A 17,500-nucleotide genomic window follows, 5' to 3' on the forward strand; every position below is an offset into this window, starting at 1 on the left:
TGTGTGTTAGTGTGTGTATATTAGTGTGTGTTAGTGTGTATTAGTGTGTGTGTTAGTGTGTATTAGTGTGTTAGTGTGTATTAGTGTGTGTTAGTGTGTGTATATTAGTGCGTCTCACCCGTCCAAACGGTTCAAAGATGCCTCTCAGCATCTCCTCGGTGATGTTGAAGTGCAGAGATCCGATGTAGAGCCTCATGGGTCCAGATGTTCCTTTCTGCAGGTTGTTGGCTGCAGCTGCTGCTCTGTTCTTCTCTGCCTGAACACAGAAAATGTGTTTTGACTCGTCTTTAAAACTCCTGAGTCTGTTTTAAACTCCTGAGTCTGTTTTAAACTCCTGAGTCTGTTTTAACCTCCTGAGTCTGTTTTAAACTCCTGAGTCTGTTTTAAACACATATGTGACATTTTATCCACCAGAAGATCCCCTCCGTCCTCCAGCAGGCTGCATTATTTCATGGTATTACAGAAACCTGCTTTCTGTAACGGGAAAACAGGGTTGAGGTCCTCAGCCTTGTTATTGATCCTACAGACTCTGAACATCATGCTTCATAAAGATCTTCCTCATGCGGTGTTGTGATGATGATGATGCTGGGTTGAGATCAGGTGACTGTGAAGGTCGTAACTCCCATCAGGATAAAGCTGATCACTCACAACTACTTTGTATTGATTAGCAGTGACCCTTCCCCAAACCCTGCCAGCATAACAGAGTCCCCAGACCCCCTCATTGTAGGGGTCCAGCACTCAGACCTGGACCAGACCCCCTCACTGTAGGGGTCCAGCACTCAGACCTGGACCAGACCCCCTCACTGTAGGGGTCCAGCACTCAGACCTGGACCAGGTTTTCCTTTAACGTGTCACCAGTCTGTATATTTGTGGTTTTTGAGAAATAATAAGCAATCGGCACGTTTTGAAGGGGACTGCACTAGTTACATATGAATATAATGAATCGTAACCAACGTCACACTTTTTGAAGTTGTTTCTTATAATTTGTACCAAATGTCCTAATAATGAACCGTTAAATACCTGCACATTTCCAGGAAATTAATATGAAATTAAAGCCGCAGTAAAATCAAGTGTTACTGAAAACTGCACACATCTGTGTGTGTGTGTGTGTGTGTGTGTGTGTGTGTGTGTGTGTGTGTACCTGCGAGGCCTGTACAATGATGGGAACTCCCAGCAGCCTTTGCCCCGTCAGCCCGATGGCCAGAGGGACAGAGTTGGCCTCCACAAACTCGATGTAGGCGATGCCCTTTGACCTGCGCGAATTCCTGTCTGAGATCATCCTCACGTCCCGAACCTGCAGAGTGACCGCAGCGGCAGTTACCACGGCAACCAGCCACCGAAAACCACCACCCACTAGTGTAATACATACTATGTACTAACTAAGTATGTACTACTGCATATTGCATACTAGCATACTGCATACTGCATACTAGCATACTGCATACTAGCATACTGCATACTAGCATACTAGCATACTGGCTGCAGTGACAACTGAGGACACTGAGCTGTCAGATGAAGAGCTGCAGACTTACAGCTTGTTTCTCTGCAGTGGAAACACAGCCAGTGTCAGCGTTTACCTTCCCCACAGCAGAGAAGAACTCCTCCAGGTCTCTGGGTCGTATCCTGGCTGCCAGCTGCATGCAGAACACCGTCCTGGCATCGCGCTCCTCTGGAGTCAGGTTATCTATCGGCTGCCTGTACAGAGTCAACAGCATCAAACTACAGGAAGTACTCTCTCCCATCAGCGCCTGCTTCACAGCGAAGCCTTCAGGCCCAGTCCAAACAAGCTGGCCTGTTGCATTTATCTCGCGCCAGCCGCATGATAGAAACGTCATCAACACGCCAACACGCTCGCCGTGGATTCTCTGGAACATGAGCTGCTGTATTCACACAAAAGCTCAATCAGACATTACATGGAGTTTGTAGTGGAGAGCTGTCACAACACCCACACTACCTGTCTGACTGTAACCCTCCATACTGACTGTAGAGGCTGCCTGCAGAGTCAGTGTCACTACACCTGGATTAACTCTGACTGTAGTCTGACTCACCTGTCTGACTGTAGTCCGACTCCCCTGTCTGACTGCAGTCTGACTGACCTGTCTGACTGTAGTCTGACTGACCTGTCTGACTGTAGTCTGACTCCCTGTCTGACTGTAGTCTGACTGACCTGTCTGACTGTAGTCTGACTCCCTGTCTGACTGTAGTCTGACTCACCTGTCTGACTGTAGTCTGACTCCCTGTCTGACTGTAGTCTGACTGTAGTCTGACTGACCTGTCTGACTGTAGTCTGACTCCCTGTCTGACTGTAGTCTGACTGTAGTCTGACTGACCTGTCTGACTGTAGTCTGACTGACCTGTCTGACTGTAGTCTGACTCCCTGTCTGACTGTAGTCTGACTGTAGTCTGACTCCCTGTCTGACTGTAGTCTGACTGTAGTCTGACTGACCTGTCTGACTGTAGTCTGACTGTAGTCTGACTGACCTGTCTGACTGACCTGTCTGACTGTAGTCTGACTGACCTGTCTGACTGTAGTCTGACTCCCTGTCTGACTGTAGTCTGACTCCCTGTCTGACTGTAGTCTGACTGTAGTCTGACTGACCTGTCTGACTGTAGTCTGACTCCCTGTCTGACTGTAGTCTGACTGTAGTCTGACTCCCTGTCTGACTGTAGTCTGACTCACCTGTCTGACTGTAGTCTGACTCCCTGTCTGACTGTAGTCTGACTGTAGTCTGACTGACCTGTCTGACTGTAGTCTGACTGTAGCCTGACTGACCTGTCTGACTGTAGTCTGACTGACCTGTCTGACTGTAGTCTGACTCCCTGTCTGACTGTAGTCTGACTGACCTGTCTGACTGTAGTCTGACTGTAGTCTGACTCCCCTGTCTGACTGTAGTCTGACTGTAGTCTGACTGACCTGTCTGACTGTAGTCTGACTGTAGTCTGACTCCCTGTCTGACTGTAGTCTGACTGTAGTCTGACTGACCTGTCTGACTGTAGTCTGACTCCCTGTCTGACTGTAGTCTGACTGTAGTCTGACTGACCTGTCTGACTGTAGTCTGACTGTAGTCTGACTGACCTGTCTGACTGACCTGTCTGACTGTAGTCTGACTGTAGTCTGACTGACCTGTCTGACTGTAGTCTGACTCCCTGTCTGACTCCCTGTCTGACTGTAGTCTGACTCCCTGTCTGACTGTAGTCTGACTGTAGTCTGACTGACCTGTCTGACTGTAGTCTGACTCCCTGTCTGACTGTAGTCTGACTGTAGTCTGACTCCCTGTCTGACTGTAGTCTGACTGTAGTCTGACTCACCTGTCTGACTGTAGTCTGACTCCCTGTCTGACTGTAGTCTGACTGTAGTCTGACTGACCTGTCTGACTGTAGTCTGACTGTAGTCTGACTGACCTGTCTGACTGTAGTCTGACTGTAGTCTGACTGACCTGTCTGACTGTAGTCTGACTGTAGTCTGACTCCCCTGTCTGACTGTAGTCTGACTGTAGTCTGACTGACCTGTCTGACTGTAGTCTGACTGTAGTCTGACTCCCTGTCTGACTGTAGTCTGACTGTAGTCTGACTGACCTGTCTGACTGTAGTCTGACTCCCTGTCTGACTGTAGTCTGACTGACCTGTCTGACTGTAGTCTGACTGTAGTCTGACTGACCTGTCTGACTGTAGTCTGACTCCCTGTCTGACTCCCTGTCTGACTGTAGTCTGACTGTAGTCTGACTGACCTGTCTGACTGTAGTCTGACTGTAGTCTGACTGACCTGTCTGACTGTAGTCTGACTCCCTGTCTGACTGTAGTCTGACTGTAGTCTGACTGACCTGTCTGACTGTAGTCTGACTGTAGTCTGACTGACCTGTCTGACTGTAGTCTGACTCCCTGTCTGACTGTAGTCTGACTGTAGTCTGACTGACCTGTCTGACTGTAGTCTGACTGTAGTCTGACTCCCTGTCTGACTGTAGTCTGACTGTAGTCTGACTGACCTGTCTGACTGTAGTCTGACTCCCTGTCTGACTGTAGTCTGACTCCCTGTCTGACTGTAGTCTGACTGTAGTCAGACTCCCTGTCTGACTGTAGTCTGACTGTAGTCTGACTCCCTGTCTGACTGTAGTCTGACTGTAGTCTGACTGACCTGTCTGACTGTAGTCTGACTGTAGTCTGACTGACCTGTCTGACTGTAGTCTGACTGTAGTCTGACTGTAGTCTGACTGTAGTCTGACTGACCTGTCTGACTGTAGTCTGACTGTAGTCTGACTGACCTGTCTGACTGTAGTCTGACTGTAGTCTGACTCCCCTGTCTGACTGTAGTCTGACTGTAGTCTGACTGACCTGTCTGACTGTAGTCTGACTCCCTGTCTGACTGTAGTCTGACTGTAGTCTGACTGACCTGTCTGACTGTAGTCTGACTGTAGTCTGACTCCCTGTCTGACTGTAGTCTGACTGTAGTCTGACTGACCTGTCTGACTGTAGTCTGACTCCCTGTCTGACTGTAGTCTGACTGACCTGTCTGACTGTAGTCTGACTCCCTGTCTGACTGTAGTCTGACTGTAGTCTGACTGACCTGTCTGACTGTAGTCTGACTGTGGGTATAAGTCTGCCATCAGCCGCCTTGTGTAACACAGTCGACATACGTCTTTTACTGTTGTATGTGGCACTTTCTTTTGCTGGGATTTAGTATCCTCCCTACTCCAACACCATTTTGCAAGGGCACAGTCGCTGCATCCTGGGCTTAGCGCTGTGGTGACGGGTCTGGCTATGCAAGACTAGTCTGACTGTAACCCTCCATAGAGACAGGAGAGACAGAATACATCTGAGCAGCAGTGCAGGGTGCAGACGTCCTGACTTTTACTCACTACATCTCCCATAATGCACCTGGAGTGTAAACAGACATGCCTTAAAACCACCCAGAAATCTGAAGTCAAATGACATCATAACAAGCTCTCACCTTATTGGACTCTTCTCCTTCCTGACAGGACTCTTACTCCTGGACTGCCGACGGCTGGACAGAGAGAGAGAGACAGGTTAGAGAGAGAGAGAGACAGGTTAGAGAGAGAGAGAGACAGGTTAGAGAGAGAGACAGGTTAGAGAGAGAGAGACAGGTTAGAGAGATGCACTTCCTCCTCCACTGTGACTTCCACTATTCTATAATAACTTGCAGTATTACAGTATTGCAGTACTGACTGTTTGTGATACTCTATAATAACTTGCAGTATTACAGTATTGCAGTACTGACTGTTTGTGATACTCTATAATAACTTGCAGTATTACAGTATTGCAGTACTGACTGTTTGTGATACTCTATAATAACTTGCAGTATAACTCGCAGTATTACAGTATTGCAGTACTGACTGTTTGTGATACTCTATAATAACTCGCAGTATAACTTGCAGTATTACAGTATTGCAGTACTGACTGTTTGTGATACTCTATAATAACTCGCAGTATAACTTGCAGTATTACAGTATTGCAGTACTGACTGTTTGTGGTGCTCCCTGTAGCGCCCCCCCCTCTCTCGGCTCTTGCTGCAGCTGCGGCGGCGCTCTCGGCTGCGGCTTCTCCGTCTGTCTCGGCTGCGTTTGCGTTCTCGGCTGCGGCTTCTCTTCCTGTCTCGACTGCGGCTGCACTTCCTTTCACGGCTGCGACTGTGGCTGCGCTTCTTCCTGCTGGACACACAGCAGCCAATCAGAACACGGGTCCACCCGGGTCACACGGTGAGTCAGATACATTGACACACCTCCTCCCGCTGTCACGCCATGAGCGTCACGTCAGCTAACCTGTCTCACAGACAGTCAGAAAGACGGGTACCTCTTGCTGTGCTCCTCCTGCCCGTTGGGATTCGGGTTCTTGGCGTCGTCCTAAGCGGGTCGACAGAGAACAGCATGAGGACGCAACATTCAGGTGTCCAGGAGGGAGGGGGGACAAGAGAGAATATAGACACAGTTAAATGAGTCACATTGAAGCAGATTGTTGTGTGTGACGGGGGGGGGCGTGGGGGCGTGGGGGGTGTTAGAGGTCAGAGGTCAGTCTGGATCAGTCAGTCAGTCCCAGGCTGCAGCCCGGTAGCCGGCTGGAACTCCGGCAGCAGACGCGACTCTTCTTCTTCTGTGGTGGGACTCCTCTGAAGGGCCCTGAAGCAGACAGGAGGCTTAGTCACTACACTCAGCCCAGAAGAAGAACCCCGGACACAACCTCCACTACACCTGACACACTGCCTCACCTGTGCAGGTACCATGCCTGTATGAGGAGCTGCTCTCAGATTACATGTTTATTGACTCAGATTAAGGAGCTGCTCTCTCAGATTAAATGTTTATTGACTCAGATTAAGGAGCTGCTCTCTCAGATTAAATGTTTATTGACTCAGATTAAGGAGCTGCTCTCTCAGATTAAATGTTTATTGACTCAGATTAAGGAGCTGCTCTCAGATTAAATGTTCAGACTGACTACCCGGTCGGTCACTTTTAGTCTCAGGATGTGGAGACTTTCAGAGTCTCGGTTGAACCCTCATTCTGAGTCCCTGCTTAGAGCTCAGAGCCGGGATGCAGAACGGTTCCAGCAGGACATAAACTACTACTTTATGCTTAGCTAACAGCTAACAGCTAACTCTGATGCTAATGCATTGTGACGCTGCCTTCCCATGATCCTCCTGTGATTATCACTCAGCTGCTCCATGCTCTCCTGTCTGTCTCTGACACTTAATTTCCCAGAATCCTCAGCTGTTCCTCCTCGGGGGGGGGTTGGGCCAAACTCGGTGTGACAGTTTACAGTTACCAAGGGAACCACAGTCATGTTACCATGGGGACCACAGTACAGCAATGCATGATGGGGCTTTTTACTACCTTCATGTCTGTGACAGATCACACTGGCATTCAGGGGAGCAGAGGTGAGAAATCGTTAGGCAAGTCTACAAAGAGAGATAGACGGGCATTTATTCATGACAGTCTGAAAAGGAACGCATCATCATCATCATCATCATCATCATCATCATCATCATCATCAGCCCAACTCTACTGTCTACAGTTATTCTAACATTAGCAGCTACAGAGTGAAGAGGACTGCTTTGAGGACTGGTGTGATGAGCATTATTTGCACATCAATGCACAAAAAACTGAAGGAATAATATGAGATTCCAGATTAACTGTAGATCACAGCTGTGTTGCCAAACTAGTGTGTCGGTACCTCAGAGGACAGACAGACTCACCTTCCTGTACGGAGCCTCCAGCATCGCCTCGATGTCCAGGTCATCTGCCATCTTGCTGCTGGTCTGCGAACACACACAGTGAGCTGTTTGCTTAATCCCAAGCCTGACCAAGCCTATAAAGAGAGACTGAACTAAACTCCAAACAGAACAAGCTCTGATCTAGAACACAGGAGATAGCAGCTGGTTGGTGAGTGTTTCTGAAACTTTGTCTCAGGCTTTGTTGGAGCAGAGCACTTCCTGGTTTCGCTCTCTGAATTTCAATTGGTGGGTCACTGACAGGGTTCACACCCTCTATTGTTGCCTTACTGTGAAAATCTGAAAGGGGCGGGTTCAGCTGTGACACTTCCTGGTATTTAAACACACAAGCTGCGCTCTAGCATCAGTGGAAGCGTCAGTCCTTAAGACCGAATTGTGTAAAGACCTGCAAGTCTACCTGTCCACCGAGCAAGTCCACCGAACGGTGAGTCCCTTTCTACGATCTATCAACGTAGCCTTCCTCACTCACCATCTGCTACAAACACATTCCTGTCATCCAATGCTTTCGAGAAAAAAAACAACACACCTGTCGTAGACAGTGCAACCCGGAAAACCTCATTTCAGTCAGAAAAGCCTCGTCTACTCAGTCCTCCTTCACTCTTGGCCATTGGAACTGCCAGTTGACTGTAAACAAAACTGAATTCATCCAAGCACTCGCTAATATGACAGACATTCAGGTTCTAGTCCTGACCGAAACCTGGATCCGTCCAGAAAACACCGCTACACCAGCCGCACTCTCAAGTCTCTGAGGGGTCCTCGTTTCCAAACACTGGAAATTCAGTAAGCTTTCTCTGCCAAGCAACAACTCCTCCTTTGAATACCACACAATCAGAGTTACTGCTCCTGTTCAGCTGGTTGTGGTTGTCATATCAACCACCAGAGAGTCAACCGGGAAACTTTGTAGTCAAACTAGACATGTTACACTCAGCCATTCCTGATGACGACACACCTCTGACTGTCCTGAATATCCACACTGACAAAACCCGAGCAGCTGACTTCCTGTCACTTCTGTCTTCATTCGATGTCAAACAGATCTCCACCCCTCCCACACACAAAGCAGGAAACACTCGGATGTTTATTCAGAACTGCTCCACAGCAAATCTGACTGTCACCCTCGTACATCTGTCTGATCTTTATCCAATTCACCATCTCCTTACAGAACATCCTCATGCTGCTCCGCAGTTGGTCTCCTTCCACCTCAACATCCTTTTGCTCACACTGACTCAACTTTCCAATGAGGTCTTGGCTACCCTGCCTCCTCATAATGAATTCCCCTCAATGAAGCTACAGACACTCTGCTCCTCACTAGCCTCCTCTCTTCACCATCTCTGCCCTCTAACATCCAAACCTGCTCACATCATCCCCCTAGTCCACGGCTCACTGAAGACAGAGAGCAAAGGATGGAGCTCAGAGCAGCGGAGAGAAAATCCAGAGAGTCCACTGATGTCAGTGACTGTCAGGGTCTCCTAGCAGCATCATTCTCCTCCAGTTTAAAAACAGCTAAGACCACTTACTATCAGAACAAGATCTGTGGCACCTCAGACGCTCAGAAAATGTTCTCTGCTTTTAATTTGCTCCTCAATCCACCTCCTCCTCCAACCTCCTGTAATCAGTCCTCTGATCCTGACAGGGCCACGCTGTCCTCATTCTCCCCTCTGACCGAGGACGACGTCTCCAAACTTCTGCTGGACTCTTGTCCCACTACCTGTCCACTGGACCCAATACCATCCAACCTTCTACAGACCAGTTCCCCACACTTAACCCTGCAGTCACACACATCATCAACTCCTCACTTACAACAGGTGTTTTCGCCGCCACATTTAAGCAAGCTCGATTCACCCCGCTGCACAAAAAACCTGCACTCAACCCAGCTCAGGTTGAAAACTATAGACCGGTTTCACTCCTGCCCTTCTTATCAAAAATACTTGAGCACACAATCAACCTGTACGACCCGAATCAGTCCGGCTTTAAGCGCCGTCACTCTACTGAGACTGCCCTCCTGTCGGTTATGGACTCACTGCTTTCAGCTAGAGCTGCTGGTCAGTCCTCAGCTCTACTGCTGCTGGATCTGTCAGCTGCCTTTGACACAGTCAACCACCAAATCCTCCTCCCCACACTCACTGAGCTCGGTATCTCAGCATCCGCCCTCTGCTGGTTCATGTCCTACCTGTCAGGGTGATATTTTAGAGCATCTTGGGGGGGGGGGGGGGGGGCTGTCCAAACTGCACAGCTTATCCACAGGGGTTCCTCAGGGGTCAGTGCTTGGTTCTCTTCTCTTCTCATTATACACCACCTCACTTGGCGCAATCATCAGCTCCTATAGCTTCTCATACCACTGCTATGCTGATGATACTCAGCTCTTCCTGTCGCTCCTGCCGGAAGACCACACAGTCTCGGCTGGGATCTCATCGTGTCTTGCCGACGGATGTGGACATGGATGAAAGAACGCCACCTTCAACTCAGCCTCTCGAAGTCTGAGCTCCTTGTCATCCCAGCCAGTCCCTCCATACAACAAAACATCAGCAACCAGCTCGAATCAACCCAACTCATGCCCACAAAGTCTGCCCGGAACCTGGGTGTCATGATTGATGATGACTGGTTTACCCTGTTACCCCTAACCCTCACCAATCTCACTTCTCACGCCTGAACCTAACCAACCCAACCAACGAAGGCAACCAGTACCAGCCAATCAGAAGCAGAGTAGGGCCCGTCATGACTTCACCATCCTGGGGAAAAAAATATGGCCCACCAGTAAGCTACACTGCATTGTATATATATATATATATATATATATATATATATATATATACACACACACACATAATGCCCTTAAAGTGGCCCAGAATATGTAAAATGGAAATATTTCAATATTTCACAATTATGTATTTTTGTGCAGCTGCCATAGTTTTGCACAGAGGGTGTTGATTGATGGCTTTACTGGTAATAATGAAACTCACCATTCAAATGTTGTTGCACTCTTCACTTTCAATAAGTGAACAGAAATAATTGTGGCTGTTATGTTCTCCTGTTTTTGATGACATGAGATCATAATATAGTGTGATTTTGAAAACACTCTGAAACATTAATAAAGGATCGATCAGCCATTTATTAACGACTGATAAGATATCTATCCATGCAAAATACATTTGTGGTTCAACATTTGGTACAGAGACTAATTCTAAAGGAATACTTGAATAGTGGAGTAAGAAAATCTCTGATGACAGCTTCTATGATGTCAACAGTCTGGTTTCTTTAGTCTTGTGTTAATTAAAATGAAAAGAACAGCTTTAGTTTTTCCAGCGTGTCATAAAACAAGTCATTAGTCCAGATGAACATAAAACATGTTACTATCACTATAGAAAGAAAACATCAACGTCAAGAAGCAAGAAAGACTTTTACACTGCAGGGACAGTTTGACTTGTTTTACACTGCAGGGACAGTTTGACTTGTTTAAGACTGCAGGGACAGTTTGACTTGTTTTACACTGCAGGGACAGTTTGACTTGTTTAAGACTGCAGGGACAGTTTGACTTGTTTTACACTGCAGGGACAGTTTGACTTGTTTAAGACTGCAGGGACAGTTTGACTTGTTTAAGACTGCAGGGACAGTTTGACTTGTTTTAGACTGCAGGGACAGTTTGACTTGTTTTAGACTGCAGGGACAGTTTGACTTGTTTTACACTGCAGGGACAGTTTGACTTGTTTTAGACTGCAGGGACAGTTTGACTTGTTTTACACTGCAGGGACAGTTTGACTTGTTTTACACTGCAGGGACAGTTTGACTTGTTTAAGACTGCAGGGACAGTTTGACTTGTTTAAGACTGCAGGGACAGTTTGACTTGTTTAAGACTGCAGGGACAGTTTGACTTGTTTTACACTGCAGGGACAGTTTGACTTGTTTTACACTGCAGGGACAGTTTGACTTGTTTTACACTGCAGGGACAGTTTGACTTGTTTTACACTGCAGGGACAGTTTGACTTGTTTAAGACTGCAGGGACAGTTTGACTTGTTTTACACTGCAGGGACCGTTTGACTTGTTTTAGACTGCAGGGACAGTTTGACTTGTTTAAGACTGCAGGGACAGTTTGACTTGTTTTAGACTGCAGGGACAGTTTGACTTGTTTTACACTGCAGGGACAGTTTGACTTGTTTTACACTGCAGGGACAGTTTGACTTGTTTTACACTGCAGGGACAGTTTGACTTGTTTAAGACTGCAGGGACAGTTTGACTTGTTTAAGACTGCAGGGACAGTTTGACTTGTTTAAGACTGCAGGGACAGTTTGACTTGTTTAAGACTGCAGGGACAGTTTGACTTGTTTAAGACTGCAGGGACAGTTTGACTTGTTTTACACTGCAGGGACAGTTTGACTTGTTTAAGACTGCAGGGACAGTTTGACTTGTTTAAGACTGCAGGGACAGTTTGACTTGTTTTACACTGCAGGGACAGTTTGACTTGTTTAAGACTGCAGGGACAGTTTGACTTGTTTTACACTGCAGGGACAGTTTGACTTGTTTAAGACTGCAGGGACAGTTTGACTTGTTTTAGACTGCAGGGACAGTTTGACTTGTTTTACACTGCAGGGACAGTTTGACTTGTTTTACACTGCAGGGACAGTTTGACTTGTTTTACACTGCAGGGACAGTTTGACTTGTTTAAGACTGCAGGGACAGTTTGACTTGTTTTACACTGCAGGGACAGTTTGACTTGTTTTACACTGCAGGGACAGTTTGACTTGTTTTACACTGCAGGGACAGTTTGACTTGTTTAAGACTGCAGGGACAGTTTGACTTGTTTAAGACTGCAGGGACAGTTTGACTTGTTTTACACTGCAGGGACAGTTTGACTTGTTTAAGACTGCAGGGACAGTTTGACTTGTTTTAGACTGCAGGGACAGTTTGACTTGTTTAAGACTGCAGGGACAGTTTGACTTGTTTTACACTGCAGGGACAGTTTGACTTGTTTAAGACTGCAGGGACAGTTTGACTTGTTTAAGACTGCAGGGACAGTTTGACTTGTTTAAGACTGCAGGGACAGTTTGACTTGTTTTACACTGCAGGGACAGTTTGACTTGTTTTACACTGCAGGGACAGTTTGACTTGTTTTAGACTGCAGGGACAGTTTGACTTGTTTAAGACTGCAGGGACAGTTTGACTTGTTTTACACTGCAGGGACAGTTTGACTTGTTTTAGACTGCAGGGACAGTTTGACTTGTTTTACACTGCAGGGACAGTTTGACTTGTTTTAGACTGCAGGGACAGTTTGACTTGTTTTACACTGCAGGGACAGTTTGACTTGTTTAAGACTGCAGGGACAGTTTGACTTGTTTTACACTGCAGGGACAGTTTGACTTGTTTAAGACTGCAGGGACAGTTTGACTTGTTTTACACTGCAGGGACAGTTTGACTTGTTTAAGACTGCAGGGACAGTTTGACTTGTTTTACACTGCAGGGACAGTTTGACTTGTTTTACACTGCAGGGACAGTTTGACTTGTTTAAGACTGCAGGGACAGTTTGACTTGTTTTAGACTGCAGGGACAGTTTGACTTGTTTTACACTGCAGGGACAGTTTGACTTGTTTAAGACTGCAGGGACAGTTTGACTTGTTTAAGACTGCAGGGACAGTTTGACTTGTTTTACACTGCAGGGACAGTTTGACTTGTTTAAGACTGCAGGGACAGTTTGACTTGTTTTAGACTGCAGGGACAGTTTGACTTGTTTTACACTGCAGGGACAGTTTGACTTGTTTTAGACTGCAGGGACAGTTTGACTTGTTTTACACTGCAGGGACAGTTTGACTTGTTTAAGACTGCAGGGACAGTTTGACTTGTTTAAGACTGCAGGGACAGTTTGACTTGTTTTACACTGCAGGGACAGTTTGACTTGTTTTACACTGCAGGGACAGTTTGACTTGTTTTAGACTGCAGGGACAGTTTGACTTGTTTAAGACTGCAGGGACAGTTTGACTTGTTTTACACTGCAGGGACAGTTTGACTTGTTTTAGACTGCAGGGACAGTTTGACTTGTTTAAGACTACAGGGACAGTTTGACTTGTTTTAGACTGCAGGGACAGTTTGACTTGTTTTACACTGCAGGGACAGTTTGACTTGTTTTACACTGCAGGGACAGTTTGACTTGTTTAAGACTGCAGGGACAGTTTGACTTGTTTAAGACTGCAGGGACAGTTTGACTTGTTTAAGACTGCAGGGACAGTTTGACTTGTTTTAGACTGCAGGGACAGTTTGACTTGTTTAAGACTGCAGGGACAGTTTGACTTGTTTAAGACTGCAGGGACAGTTTGACTTGTTTTACACTGCAGGGACAGTTTGACTTGTTTAAGACTGCAGGGACAGTTTGACTTGTTTAAGACTGCAGGGACAGTTTGACTTGTTTTACACTGCAGGGACAGTTTGACTTGTTTAAGACTGCAGGGACAGTTTGACTTGTTTAAGACTGCAGGGACAGTTTGACTTGTTTTAGACTGCAGGGACAGTTTGACTTGTTTTAGACTGCAGGGACAGTTTGACTTGTTTTACACTGCAGGGACAGTTTGACTTGTTTAAGACTGCAGGGACAGTTTGACTTGTTTAAGACTGCAGGGACAGTTTGACTTGTTTTAGACTGCAGGGACAGTTTGACTTGTTTTACACTGCAGGGACAGTTTGACTTGTTTTAGACTGCAGGGACAGTTTGACTTGTTTTACACTGCAGGGACAGTTTGACTTGTTTTAGACTGCAGGGACAGTTTGACTTGTTTTACACTGCAGGGACAGTTTGACTTGTTTTAGACTGCAGGGACAGTTTGACTTGTTTAAGACTGCAGGGACAGTTTGACTTGTTTTAGACTGCAGGGACAGTTTGACTTGTTTAAGACTGCAGGGACAGTTTGACTTGTTTAAGACTGCAGGGACAGTTTGACTTGTTTTACACTGCAGGGACAGTTTGACTTGTTTTAGACTGCAGGGACAGTTTGACTTGTTTTACACTGCAGGGACAGTTTGACTTGTTTAAGACTGCAGGGACAGTTTGACTTGTTTAAGACTGCAGGGACAGTTTGACTTGTTTTACACTGCAGGGACAGTTTGACTTGTTTAAGACTGCAGGGACAGTTTGACTTGTTTTAGACTGCAGGGACAGTTTGACTTGTTTTAGACTGCAGGGACAGTTTGACTTGTTTTACACTGCAGGGACAGTTTGACTTGTTTTAGACTGCAGGGACAGTTTGACTTGTTTTACACTGCAGGGACAGTTTGACTTGTTTTAGACTGCAGGGACAGTTTGACTTGTTTAAGACTGCAGGGACAGTTTGACTTGTTTTAGACTGCAGGGACAGTTTGACTTGTTTTACACTGCAGGGACAGTTTGACTTGTTTAAGACTGCAGGGACAGTTTGACTTGTTTTAGACTGCAGGGACAGTTTGACTTGTTTTACACTGTAGGGACAGTTTGACTTGTTTTAGACTGCAGGGACAGTTTGACTTGTTTAAGACTGCAGGGACAGTTTGACTTGTTTTAGACTGCAGGGACAGTTTGACTTGTTTAAGACTGCAGGGACAGTTTGACTTGTTTTACACTGCAGGGACAGTTTGACTTGTTTTAGACTGCAGGGACAGTTTGACTTGTTTAAGACTGCAGGGACAGTTTGACTTGCAATAACGTAAAGATTATTAATTACAGCTAGAAAAACATGTTTCACTGTTCATTTGGGCTCCTGCCTGATGTTTTAACATAACGGAGAGCTTCTCAGAGAACCAGGTTATATCCGCATCTCGGAGGTTACTGTCGCCGTTAGCCTAACAGCTCAGTGTCCCGGTAATTACACCGGACAGCTACAGTTTAACCCCAGTAACTGTGACCCCGGCGTGTCCCCGGTGAGGCTGGTGGCCCGATACTGTGACCTCAGCCGGTCTGACTTCAGGTGAGCAACACCTGAGGCCTCCACTACTAGCAGCTAGCAGCTAGCAGCTAACGGCAGCAGAGCAGGCTGAGCGCCGGGCAGCAGAGGAGTTTTTACCTGGATACACAGCGGCTCGGTGGGTCAATAACCAGGAAACTGTCGACCTGTCCGGTTCACGGTTTCTCCTGTCGGTACCCGCCACAGACACCTGCCTCCCGGGCTCTTAATGGTGTAAACAGGAGCTCGGCAACTGTCGCGAGATTGTAACTCCTTCTTGGGAGCCAGACAACTATCGCGAGATCGTCACTGCTATTATTATTATTATTATTGATTAGAGATAATCATCAATATAACAAACTTAATACACAAACAGCAGCTGAAAATGCGGAGAACAGCAACAGAAAGTGTGTTCACATTAAAAAAGAACATCAACAAAGGTTCACAATGTTCCGGTGAGTCTTAAAGCAACATTCAGGAAATGAACATGAAACCTGTGTTTCTGCTGTAATCATTCCTCCTGTTCATACTGACCATTAGAAGATCCTTCATAATGACCTCACAATGGAAGTGATGGAGGACAAAATCCAGTCTGAAACTGTTGAATTATGTTAAATTGTTGTATTACTCAGATAACTGAGCCTGCTCTATTCATTATTCTGTTCACTCACTTCATCTTAATGTTATGTGAGCTGTAGTGGTGAGTTGGGCACTTGTCACTAACTGAAAAATAACAACTAATAATAATAATGATGCATTTCAATTTGGCTTGATGAAATGGAGAATACTTATACTAATACAATTTAAAGTTAACATTTAAAAGAAATACAACTAAAAAAGGAGGCAAGTAAAACTACAACCGTTACTACGTCATCATGATTGTGAATTTCTAAAATTAAGCAGAAGTGTACATATGTAGAATAATAACGATGATGTGATTAAAAACCTCAACACGTATAGAGAAGAATATGAGAAAACTCACTTTTAAAACTCATCAATAAAAACATCATGTGATGCCATAAAAATGAGAACCAGATGATTTTTATTCTGCCTGAATGTGAGTCAACAGAGCAGAACGTCTCTGAACCTTCACCGAGTCCAGACTGAAGCAGCACTCAGAGGTCAAGTCTTTGTTTAGAAGTGTTTGTAGCAGTCGACTGTATGTGCCAATAAATACAGAGAAGAAGAAGAAAGAGAAGAAGAAGAAGAAGAAGAAGAAGAAGAAGAAGAAGAAGACTGCTTGCTGGTGAACAAGAAGGAAACACACGCTGAGTTTTGGTGACAAACTGAACGTAAAGACGAGTTTACTGACGAGCTTTAATGAAACATTCAAAGTTCCTCACAAACATGTTTCTTCTTCTTCCTTCAGCTGGATGTTTGTTCTCTTCTGTGCAGTTTGGAAAGTTCCTCTGAGCTCACCTTAAATCTGAATTTAAGGGGCGGGTCTATGAGCAGCATTTATGACATCACAGCTGGTTCGGAGCCAATCGCGGTCCAGTATGTAACGTCCACCAGCGTGATGTGGAAACTTGAAGACACCGATGCACAAACACTGAGGAGACATCTGGTGTCCAGCAGGAAAACTTCAGAATCAACAATATTTACAGTTTTAATGAAGGAGGAGGAGGGCGGGGCAATATCACAATCATTTTCACCAAATACCTCCATATTGATATTGCATCAGTATTGTAGGGATGACTACTGGTGCTTTCACAAATGATATTGTGTGTGTGCAGTGTGGGCGCTTCCCTCTACCTGACTGCTATCAGGCTACTTATGTGAACTGTAACGGGTGTTTTTATCCTGGTTTGGCCCTTCCTGTTAGCTGCGTATACGTATACGGGGCCACCTGAGGGTTCCTTGTACCCGGATGCTGATCTGCTGTCTGACATGTTGCTGCTCACCTGTGGAGCTCGGGGTCCTTGTGTGTCCAGATAAACTGTAGAACTGATTTAACCCTTCTGGGATAAATACAGTCGTCTGAATCTGAATATTTACACAATGAGATTTTTGATAAATAATCATCAGTAATGTGGATATAATGACTATGTGGGTCAATGCAAATAACAGAACAGTCTGGTAAGTTCAGAACATGACTTCACGTCACTGTAATGCAGCCTTTAAAACACGATATGAAGGTATCAAAATCTAAGATGATATCTGATATCACTATAATATCCATATATTGCCCAGCCCTACCAGGAGGAGGAAGGTTTATAATGAGGTAACTGTTGTTTTTAAGGACAAATATATTAGATACATATTATTATTTTTTATGTATCTTACAACATGTCCGGAGATCTTTAAACAGGCAGATTCAGTCTCCTTTCACCTCACTGCTGCAACTCTCATGTTATTAGTCTCTTTGTGACA

General features: G+C 45.7%; 2 protein-coding genes across 9 annotated transcripts in view; both read right to left on the reverse strand.

Annotated features, from left to right (window-relative positions):
• Positions 1–15,406, reverse strand: part of LOC137180840 (RNA-binding protein 39-like) — a 21,337-nt gene extending 5,931 nt beyond the window's left edge. For 2 of the 8 annotated variants that reach the window (XR_010928061.1, XM_067586105.1), the window contains exons 1-8: positions 15,248–15,406; positions 7,199–7,261; positions 5,806–5,855; positions 5,478–5,660; positions 4,946–4,999; positions 1,578–1,695; positions 1,142–1,294; positions 119–256 (exon numbers count right to left, since the gene is read on the reverse strand). Coding sequence is in view for 2 of the 8 variants with exons in the window: in XM_067586105.1 (XP_067442206.1) it covers positions 119–256; positions 1,142–1,294; positions 1,578–1,695; positions 4,946–4,999; positions 5,478–5,660; positions 5,806–5,855; positions 7,199–7,249 (747 nt within the window). In the remaining 6 variants the exon portion in view is untranslated. Of the gene's footprint in view, positions 1–118; positions 257–1,141; positions 1,295–1,577; positions 1,696–4,945; positions 5,000–5,477; positions 5,664–5,805; positions 5,856–5,953; positions 5,973–6,836; positions 6,902–7,198; positions 7,271–15,247 lie in introns of those variants that run through there. The other 6 variants (XR_010928059.1, XM_067586104.1, XR_010928063.1 and 3 more) reach the window with 5 other exon arrangements.
• A 746-nt stretch (positions 15,407–16,152) lies between these two features.
• The window catches only part of tsen2 (TSEN2 tRNA splicing endonuclease subunit), a 13,879-nt gene continuing 12,531 nt past the window's right edge, over positions 16,153–17,500 (reverse strand). Inside the window, exon 12 of the mRNA XM_067586107.1 lies at positions 16,153–17,500. This exon is cut by the window's right edge and continues 95 nt beyond it. The gene's annotated coding sequence lies outside the window, so the exon portion shown is untranslated.

Source organism: Thunnus thynnus, chromosome 4 (genome assembly GCF_963924715.1).
Source record: "Thunnus thynnus chromosome 4, fThuThy2.1, whole genome shotgun sequence".
NCBI lineage: Eukaryota > Metazoa > Chordata > Actinopteri > Scombriformes > Scombridae > Thunnus > Thunnus thynnus.